This window comes from Sciurus vulgaris, assembly GCF_902686455.1.
Source record: "Sciurus vulgaris genome assembly, chromosome: 3".
NCBI classification, from domain to species: Eukaryota; Metazoa; Chordata; class Mammalia; order Rodentia; family Sciuridae; genus Sciurus; species Sciurus vulgaris.
Genome location: NC_136463.1, coordinates 186,845,870 through 186,856,398, shown reverse-complemented (window position 1 = coordinate 186,856,398; position 10,529 = coordinate 186,845,870). Strand labels below are relative to the sequence as shown.

Sequence of the window (10,529 nt, the reverse complement as noted above, 5' to 3'; positions counted from 1 at the left end):
CATTTCCTATAGTTCGTGTCCCTCTTGCTGTGCTCCTTCAGCCTCCTGATGCCCCCACAGGGCCAGTGTACTGGTTAGGGATGAGGCTAGGACCAGAATGAGGCTTTTGGAACCCTCTGGCTCCATTCCATTTTCTGTACAGACAGTGTTAAACATGATACAGGAGCCGGGGCTTGACCAGCACTAGACGCCTACCCAGGCCGTCCCGCAGGGGCCCTGCCCCACCAGCTCCCAGGAGTAACAGTTCAGTCTGCTCCATCTCCCTGCTACAGAAGTGACCTGGCTGAAGGCTCTGGTTTAGCAGGTCATAGTTTGGCTCTCCTGGGTCTAAAAGGTGCATAGCTCATCATGTGCTGTCCAGTATGGCCTTTGCAGGCCCTAGCAGGTCTTAGGACAGTGAAGCATTGGGCTGTGTGTGGCTCAAGGTAGACACTCAAAATAGCAGCCCAGAGGGACCTTGTGCAAGGTGAGGAACAGATCAAAGGTCAGCCTACGCAAACACTGAACTGTAATGATTTTTTTTTTTTTTTTTTTTTTTTTTAATGAAGCAGCTCTTGGATCTATGTGAGTGTTTGGCCCAGGATGTTGTTTGCCTGGTCTGTGGGGCTCACTGGCCACACCCAGTGCACACATCTTACCAGCCCATCAGTCCTGGTGGTAAACTGGCTACCAATGCTGCAGGTACCTCAGTGTGCACCCACAGTGCTGAGAACCAGGTATCCATTTCTGCTTGGGGACTGGGACACTGGATGGTAGCATCAGGAAGAACAGAACGCCAGGACCTGGGAGTCAGCAGTTTATTTGGTAAATGTCTTCCTGTAGCAAACAGGTGCCCTGAAGACTGTGGCCCAAGTGTCTCTAAGTGCCCATCTCCTGGGTGAGACTTGGTCCTGCTGTCCCTGGCAAGGTCCTCCCCTGCCACCTACCTGCAAGGGGCGCCCCCGCCCACCCTGCAGCTGGGAGCCACCTGCCTCTCCTAGGAGTTCAGCACTCCTGGTGGCCTGGACTGAGGGTCAAGAGTCTGACTCTCAGGTCCACCCTTTGTTTTTATAGCCTTGTGTGGTCACGTCACACACTAACATGTCAGTTACAGAAATATTTCTTTCCTGGCAACGTTACACCATAAGCACTTCAGTAAATTGTGTAACATGCTCACACTGAAAGAATATGTGCATATGCGGCTCCTTCAAGGGAAGATCACTTCTGCAAGCTATCTGCGTCTGCTGGATACGGAGTGAAATCCAGACGGGTGTGGCCACCACCCCTTATCAAAGTGCACGGGAGTTGGGACCCAGGCCAACCTGGTGCTTCCTGATAGTGTGGGTACAAGTCCTACTGAGAATCTGGCCAGGCCTGCCTGTGGGAGACAGAGTGGTCAATTCACCTGTACCTCTATGCTTTGGCTGCCTGGCTTGGAGGTGTTTGATTTTGGAGTGTGGGCAAGGGAAACGGGTCATTCAGCCCAGCTGCCCTGGAGTGACTGTGGCCATTGTCACCTCTCCCAGGCGTGGGTACCCCTGGAGTCCTGTGGCACCAGGTCCCTTCCCACCTGTGTGTTTGGGTCAGCTTTTCCTTAGCAGGCAGTGAGGGCCCCGTCACTCTGGGGGCCTCTTCCTGCACTTGGGAAACACTGGGAGGTTGTGTTCAAGCAAGCCATGGCTGTTGGCCCTGCGTCTTCTCCACCTTCAGGACCATCTCTCCTTCACCACCAGGTGAGCCCAGAGCCAGCTGGGCCCAGCAAGGCCACACCACCCAGGTAGCAGGAGCTGTCCACCTGCCCAGAACGGGCTGGCAGGCTCTCTCCCATCTGTCAACAGGTGGGAGTTCTAGCAGTGAGCCTGACCCTCATGGGATGGGAAAGGGTCTTGTTGACCAGCTGGCCTCTGCAGTAAGCATGGGAGGCCTTGTCTGAAAGGTTTGCAGGGGCAGAGTGTAGTTCCTATTTGCTAAGACATCTACAAGGAGGACTTGTGAGTTAATCTTGGCACACATCAGAAGTGGAAATAGCCACTGGAAGCCAGGCCTGGACTGTCCCCCTGGAAGTCGCTGCCCAGCATTCCTCTGGTTCCTGAAGCAGCTATGCCAGGAGTCCACAGTAGGTCTTGGGTTCAGTGGTCACTGCAGGCCAGGCAGGGCCCTGAAGCTCACAGCAGGTAGAGGCATGTCTGGGGGAGAGGCATGGAGGTCCAGGAGCCCAAGTGGACAGGGGAGTGGTGGGCAAGGTTGCTGACCCAGACAGACTGGCTCCCCAGTGTGCAACGAGGATGTGTGGCTGGCTTCCCTCTGGCACCCATCAGCCCTGTGCAGGGTCCCTGGCCAGGGCTCTCTGCAGCCATGAGAAGGCTAAAAAAGATGGGAAGATAGGAAAGCTGAGGCTGCGTGGGGCCACACGGGAGCTGGCTCTGCGGCAGGCACACAGTACGTGCTCCTGGGCGTGCTGGGTGTTTCCAAGGTCACAGCCTGGAAGGGCTTTCCACTCCTAAAAGAGCTTCCTGAAGTCACTGCTGGGCCTAGGACCACTGGCCTGTGTCACCCACAGACCCACCTGTGGTGGCCAGCTCTAGGCCAAACTGCAGGGGCCAGTGTGGGCAGAGTTCCAGGTGTGCTTCCTCTCAGAGGGGGTCACTGTCCTTCCAACTATCTGAACCTCTGCTCCATTCGCCTGGCGAGAGGAAGGGCCTGCAGCCACTCATACACCCAGGAGAACAGCCCTGAAGTGGGAGCCACTGCGCACGGTGAGGGAGGAGCCACTAGCATCCACGAAGACGGATGTGTACTACCCCGTCTGCAAGGAAGGATGCCTGTCAGGGTGAACAGCCTGCACCCTGCCCAGGCACGCAGCAAGTGCTCGCAGGCCTTGGACTCGAGCCCACCACCTCTGGCACCTCATCTAGTGCTCCCCCATTGTTCTGCAAATGTGGGGTTCAAGGGTCTAGCAGGTCTGTCTGCTGCGGGGCAAGTCTCGGGCCGGGCCTGGAGCTGCCTGGCAGTACCAGGTGCTCGGAGCCCAGGGAGTCAGGCACTGTCACTCCACACTCCACACACTTTGAGTGTGCCCCTTAATTCCCCACCACTTGGCAAATCCCTGTAGTGCCGACTGCTGCTCAGGGCTTCCTGGAGGAAATGACCACAGCCAGGGCTTCCACTGTGGCCATGGGCCAGGTGTCCCCGAGTACTCGGCTGTTTAAAGAGGCCAGGCCGGGCTGGGGACATAGCTCAGTTGGTAGAGTGCTTGCCTTGCTAGCACAAGGCCCTGGGTTCAATCCCCAGCACTGCAAAAAGAAAAAAAATAAATTAATTAATTAATTAAAATAAATAAAGAGGCCAGGCCCCCTTGGAAGAGTGGACTTAGAGGGATATCAGGACCTGAAGGTCTGCTCCACCTGGACCTGCACTGGCATTCGGGCATGTCCTGGAGCCTCTCCCAGGCCTGGTGTCCAAGGGTGCTGCACCCAGTGGTCCTGAGCATCTGCCAACGTTCCTCACCTGTGGCTCTAACCCAGGCAGCAGCCGGCCCCACACACCTGCAGATATAGGACCCGTTTACTGAAGCGGTGAGAAGCTCACTGCCGCTCTCCAGGCCCACGACAGCCTCCAGGGAGCTGTGGCCAAGACAGACATGGTCAGCCTGCTCTGAGGGCCAGCTTGACCCACAGGACACACAGCCACTGTCACCATGCCCAGCAAAGTGCTTGATCCTGGCCTGTTCACAGTGGTGGGTGGGAGCCAGGTCTCCAGGAGGAAGCCAGAGCCACATGCACACCACTACCAAGAAGGACAAGGCTGGGCCAAGCAAGGGCAGCAGAGCCTGGCTCTGAGGGGGAACAGATGGAGGTGGGAGTGTGGCAGCAGGTGACAGCCGGTTCCAGCCAGTCACCCCAGGGTTCCCCAAGTCAGTACTCCTGGACATCACCTGTGCTGCACCTTCTCCCCACTGCGTGCGGAGCACCTGCCATGTGCCTTGGCCTGGTTCTGGGCACAGGGAGCTGGTTGTGGCTGCCCTCATGGACCAGATGCAGCATGGATGGAGACACCAGCAGTAAGCAGTGGATGTCATGGTGGGAAAGTTCACAGGGTAGGGTGTGACAGTGACTGAGGGGGCCTCCAGGTGGCCAGGAAAGGCCACTCAGGAGGTAGCACTATTGCCTCCCTCTAGCCCCCAGATGTTAAGAGGGGGCACAAGGTGGCAGAGGCTGGGAAGGACCAGGCCTCTGGGGTGTACCCTGATGGGGGCAGGAGTAGGCTGGGGAGGCCAGGCCACTGTGGCAGTGGGCATGGAGGAGAGGGTCCCTGGAGCTGGCAGGGGTCAGGACAGGCGCTGGGGAGGCCAAGTGTGCGCCCAGAGCTCAGACAGGGCCCACTCACGCATTGCGCTGGCAGCGGGACTGGATGCAGATATGCAGATGAGCAGGCGCAGGCGGTCCCGGGGACGCAGCGGCCCATGCCTCAGCTGCTCAGCTAGCTCTGCGAGGAGCACAGGTGGTGGTCACACTGACCGTCGGCGGAAGCCAGGGTGGCGGGTGGCCCCCCAGGCCCCAGGCCTCACCCACGTGCAGTGTGGCAGCTAGAAGGTAGAAGCCGGCCACAGGCGCAGTATACTGGCCGCTGGTCAGGTTCAGGCCCAGGCCGCGGCGGAAGGCACCCTTGGAGTCGGGCTGCGGGGCGCAAGGTCGGTCATCCCGGGGGCTGGGTCCTGCGCACCTGCCCGGCCCACGCACCTGACTCACCAGGTAGTAGACGCCGAGCTCGTGCAGCTGGCGCCGCTGCACCGCCGCGTCCCCGCGCAGGCGACAGTGGAAGGCCGCCTCCACACGCGGCGCGCGGGGGCCTGGAGCCAGGGGCGCAGCCAGCAGCGCCAGCACGTCCCCTGCCTCCTTGTCGTCCTCAGTGGAGCCCGGGGCGGGGTTTGCGCCAGCCGGCTCAGCGGGACTCCGCGCGCAGGGCCCGGGCTCCGTGCGCTCACGCCGCCACACTGCGCCTGGCACAGAGCGAGCGGTGGGCATCGCCCCGCCTGCCCGCCTGGGAGGTTAGAGTCCCTGCTCGACCGCAGGGCCTGGGGAGACTTGGCTTCCCATCGGGCAGGGGCATCCTGCACCCGCCCTTTCCTCCAGCCTGGCCTCTTTTGGAAAGCAGTGGGTGTAAATGAACAACTGCTGCCACTGTGCTGGAGATCACGGAGTTCTTCAGCCGCCGAAGGTGGTATTAAGACCAAACAGCACACTGAACGGCAAGGAAAGGCTCAGGTCATCGCAAGGAAACCAGTGCTAGTAAGTGATGTGAGCCAGGCTGGCCGCAGCCACAACCCCTGGGCAGGACTCCAGACTCCCAGCTATAGGACAGGTGCTGTTTCTCGGCACTTAGTGGTGGGGTCCATCTTCCCCTGTGAAGCCTTCTCCTTGCCACTGCCCCCAGCCCCCACCCTGGCACACCTGGACTGGGCCCGGCAGGTGCCACCTCAGGGCTGCGTTGCTGAGTTCTGCCCAACCAGACGCCCTGCCAGGCTCTGCCCAAACCCTGGTGCACAGGCTGGCCAGGGTGGTGTCCTTACCTTTCAGCAGCAGCTGGAACTCCTTCAGCAGTGCCTCAGATGGGATGAAGGGACCAGGGGGCCCCAGGGGCCCCAGGGGCCCAGGCAGGCCAAGCTGGAAGGGAACCTCGGCTGTGAGGATGTATCAAGAGGGAACTGGGCAGCTGGGCGCTGTGCACGCCATCCCCTGTGCCAGCTCCTGCCACGGACAGGCAGGCAGGAGAGCTCCCCGGCAGTTGTGGGCTCTTAAACGCTCTTATGCCAGCAGCCAGCAAAAGCTATAAGCCCTGCTCAACTTCAAGACCGGCCTTGGATAGGGGTGTGGGACTGGCTGGGGGTGGCCACCCCTGCCGCTGGTATTCCTGGAGTGCCTGGCACTAGACTCAAGTCAGCCAACAAAAATCCCCACTGCACCTGGCTGTGTACTGAGTGCTGGGGTCCAGGGCCTTCAAAAGCCCACACTGGCCTAGGTCAAGACCCAGCACAGAAGGGTGGACATTTGCTGAATGGAGATGTTTGGGGCAGGGCCAGGTGATTCCAAAGGGGAGGGTGGTGAGTGAGGCCACGGTGACAGTCTAACAGCCTCTCTGCACACCAGAGCTGGCAGAGCTGGCATTCCATACTCAGGCACAGCAAGGCTGGCTTTGCCTGGACAGTGACACCCGGTGTGGGCAGCACATCCCTGACCCGGAGCTCCTGGTCATGGGGAATACAGCCCTCTTTGGGAAAGCAGAAGCAAGCCACCAGCCAAACGCCAGGTCCCAGCCTAGCAGGCCCAGGGCTGAGTGAGAGCAGGACCAGCAGAGGCCTCTCCAGCATGCACCACACAGTTGGGCAAGGCTCCCTGTCCAGGATACAGAGGGGTCAGAAGAGGGGCCCAGCATACAGGAGTGTTGGGTAAGTGCTTAGAACCAGGCCCCTAGCTCAGGGCTCACTGGGCCTGGCACGGACTTCCTCTGTATTCCTGCCCAGGTGCGTGGTCTTGGAGGTGGGCTCACACCAGAGGCGAGGGTCAGGGCTACTCACCTTCAGCCTCCCGGCCTTGCCCCTGCTCTTCCTCTTACCATTGACGCCCTTGTCACTCTGCCTGACAAAGAGCATCCAGGCATCCCTGGGGTCGATGCTGTGTGCTCGCTCCGTGGTGGACTCCTGCAACACAGCCAGCCCAGCAGGTTGGTCCCCTTGCCTGGTGCCTTCTCAGGCGTGCCTGGTAGGTGACCGTGTGCAGCACTGCCTTCGCACCATGGCCTTGTCCGTGTGCTCTCAGGGGCAGCCCAGCCCTGCCCCTCTCCTGACCCATGGAGGACAGCTCTTAGGGATCATGTGGCCCCACAGCCCAGACTGCACCGGAGGGAGAAGCAGGCCCTGGTGCAGGCGGGGCTCTGCTGCGGGTGTGAGTCGGCATGCGGGCTGCCAGGCTCGTCCAGTCTTTCCTCCACATGAACTGGGACAATCATACTGTCCCCAACAGTCACCAGGAGGATCAGCACCAGCACCCACTGGTGCTCGGGAAGAGGCAACCGATAACGAGGAACCCCCACTGCGGCAGACGCTGCTGTCTCTCCTCCACTGCACACGGAAGTTCCAGGGAAGCAATGCTGGCCTCAGGGCTGCTGCCAGGTACAAGGCAGAGGGCAAGGAAGATGGTGACTCCCGGCCTCTGACCCAAGCAAGGACAACAGCACTTCCAGAAATATCCACTTCTGCACGTGCGGCCCCTGACGGGTCTCACTGGAGCAAAGCCTGGGAGGAACTGGCTTCCTGGGAAAGGCTCTGGCCTGCTGGGCAGTGAGCCTTGGGCCCTCGGGCTCTAGGTAGGACTGCCACCTGGGAAGGAAACGGCCCAAAAGGGCTCAGATGAGGTCATGGGGCTCCAGTGGCTGGTGGAAGGACCCCAGGCTCCAGAGCTGGCCAGGCCCTTTTGTCAAGCACAGACCTAGCCGCCACGTCCTAGCCTATGGGTTCCCACCGCTCTGCAGGGACCCCAGGCCTTCCTCTGGGAGCTTGCCAACCACCTCACGGGCCAGGCTGCTGAGCTGGGAAGATAGAGGCTAGGGTGCTGGAGGAAGCTCAGGTAGATGGAGGCTGGAGTGCCTCCCTCAGCACCATCACCCCATCTGCAGGGCTGAGGGTTGCTGGAGAGTCCTCTGCATAGCCTAATGGTTTCCTCGTGGCACCGGATCTCCCACTTAGGCCAGGGTGGGTGTGTTGGGCCTACCCTCTCACTGGGACGTGGCCTGTGGATGGACTTGGGCTCCCGCTGGTTTGGAGGAAGTGCTATCTGGGGCCCAAGGAGTTGTCCTGCAGCAGTGCTGGTGGGGGTTGGGCAGCTTCCCTGACCACTGAGTCCTCCAGCCATGAGGACTTGCTCAGAAAGGAGCCTTGGAACCTCCATAGTGCAAGGGAGGGCGGTCTGGTGACACACAGCCCCCCACGGAGATCTGAGGTCAAAACCCCACATGGAAGCCCCTAGCCCCCTCTCTGCCTCCCAGTGGCCCTGACATCTGGCCTCCCACTGCCTGAGGGTATTTGACTTCATCCAGGGAGGAAGGGCTCTGCAGAGGCCCCAACAGAGGCCCCCAGAGCTGGCTGCCGTCTCCGGCCTTCCCTAGGGGTTCCCTTCTTGGCTATCCATGGTCCTAAGTGGGATACTGAGGACAGAGGGTCTGGCCTGAGGCTGCCCTGTGTGAGGCCCCACAGCATCTTCAGTCCAGAGACCCTGGGTACCCTCACCACCCGGAGGGCTCCCATGAAGGGCCACCACCCTGCCTTCCCAGCCTGTGGCCACGTCCTCACCCCAGCATTTCAGTCTCTACAGCCTCGGGAGGAAGGGGCCGCAGGGCTTCCGACGTCCCACACCACAGGCCAAAAAGCCAAAAGACGCAAGGAGACCATGCTGGGCCCGACCTGCTGTCCCCGGGCAGGGACCCCTCGGCAGTGCTCACCCTTTCACGGACAGGGGCTTCCTCCCACTCTGACCAGACGCAGGTCACTGACCTAGCACTCAGCCTGGTCCTTCCTGAGCCCTTCGCTGGCCTAGCAGCCTTTTTTCTTTTTGGTGGCGGTACCCAGGCGCGCGCTCTGCCCCGAGCTACACCGCAGCCCTAGCCGAGGAGCATTTTAAGCCAAAGAACACCCGAAACCAGGCCGGGGCTGCCCGGGGGCACCGGCTTGCGGCGAGCCGGGCGCCGTGGGGCAGTGCTGGCGCGTCTTACCGGCGGGCGGGCAGCTCAGCCCCGGGCGGCGGCAGTGGCCAGCAGGCGGGCGCACAGGAGCAGCAGGCGCTCGGCGGGGCGGCGGGCCGGGCCCTATAACGCGGGAGCCGCGCCCCGCCCAGCCCCGGCCGTCGGCGCTGCCCGCCTTCCTCCCCAGCCCGTCCCGCAGGTCCTCCACAGGGACCCAGGCGCCCCGCGGCCCAGCCTCCGCGACCGGCTGAGCACGTCGGGCCGGGCTCCTGGCACATTTCCAGGCAGGCGCCCCGAGCGCAGGTGCACTGAACTGGGGGGCAGGGCCCAGGCTGAGGAGTGACCCCTGTTATGCTGTGGCCAGGTGTTGGGGGGGCAGGCTGGACCGGTGGCCAAGCTGCCCACTGTCTACCAAGCACCGGAGTCCGAGCAGGGCACCCCGACAGCCTCTGGGGGGCTCACAGGACAGAGCCTGGTCTCTGGGAGATAAAGGCTGTGAGCGCAGCAGCCTGGATCCCTGCGCACCCGTGCATTTTGACAGTCGGGCAGGCCCAGCTGGCATGTGCCCTCTGCCATCACCCAGGGGAATGGCGGCCACCTGGCCTGAGGAGCAAGTCTGTGCCCGGAGAGGATCCTCCCCATCCCAAGGGGAGTGTGGACCAAGCACTGAGAGATGCCGGAAATCAGGCAGGTGGTGCTCTGCCCAGCCCGGGCGGGCTGCAGTTGCTCCTCAGTCTCTGCCACCTTCTCTGGCGGCTGTAGTCCACCTGGCTGGCTTAGTGCCAGGAGGTGGACAGACAGTAAACACTGCAGTCTACGAGAACAGGCACCTCAGGGTCGGTGGCCCCGGGGATTCCGCCTCTCTTTCCTGGGGACAGGCTCAAGAGAACACCCTCCTGCCCTGAGAATTTGTCCTCTCAGGTCCCTGGCTAGTTAGGACCAAAAACGGGGAAGTTCTGTCGCTGGCTCTTTGTGGTTCCAAATCCGTGGATATTTGTCACCACCTGCAGCAACAACTTGCACGGGTCTTATGGGTGGTGGAGTGGAAACTGAGGCCCTTCTATCTTTCTCTTTAGTGCGCTGCTTTCTCGCTTGTTTATAGAGGACAGAGGAAATGAGGTTTACTTGCTTTGAGAGGAGAGAGAGAGAGAGCCCGCTTATCAGAGAGAAAGAGAGACTTTGCTTAGGAGAGACCTTGAGAGAAGGACAGGCTTTGCTTAGAGCTTAGAGGAAGAGACTTGCTACGCCTTAAAGTCCTGCATCCTGTGAACTAAGGGTACGTCCACCCTGTGCCCTAGTGATGCTTCTCAGTTCTCCGTTCCGCGATCTGCCTTCTGCCGCTGCCCCTACTCGCTGCTGCCGTGCGTGTTTTTCCTTTCTTCTGGCTGCTGATGTCCCTACTAGCTCCTGCCGCGTGTGTGTCTTCTTCTACTGCTTTTCTGCTAACGGCTGCTGTGTCTCTGTCTCGCTCCGCCTACAATTATATCACCTCCAGGCGGCGGAGAGCAGGGCCACGTAAGATTAGGCCAGACGCTCTGAGCAGGCAATTAGTGCTCGAGAACACATGCGCACACATTGTGTGCGTGGACGAGAAAATCACCTGAGTGTGCTTATGTCTATTAACCTCCTCGCTGCCGATGTGATCAGGCGCCATCCCAGCGCCGCCAACATAACACAGCCCCCAACAAGTTCCGTCTTTAAAAGCTGACACCCAATTTCTTCAAAGATTACCAACGGAATGAAAAAATATAAATTCCTCTAGAAATGACAGAGCTCAAGGACACGTCTGAGAAGCACTGGCCTGTGGACGTGCACTC

At 60.6% G+C, this 10,529-nt stretch overlaps 1 protein-coding gene across 1 annotated transcript; it reads right to left on the bottom strand.

Annotated features, from left to right (window-relative positions):
* Positions 1–5: 5 nt before the first annotated feature.
* ERFE (erythroferrone) lies at positions 6–7,922 on the bottom strand (the record flags this gene model as incomplete). Its single annotated transcript, XM_079130408.1, has 8 exons — positions 6–2,801; positions 3,540–3,996; positions 4,366–4,464; positions 4,547–4,655; positions 4,728–4,978; positions 5,549–5,672; positions 6,554–6,676; positions 7,746–7,922. The coding sequence occupies 8 exons, from the start codon at positions 7,920–7,922 to the stop codon at positions 2,777–2,779; spliced, it is 1,365 nt and encodes a 454-aa protein (XP_078986534.1). The 3' UTR covers positions 6–2,776.
* Between the last annotated feature and the right edge of the window lie 2,607 nt (positions 7,923–10,529).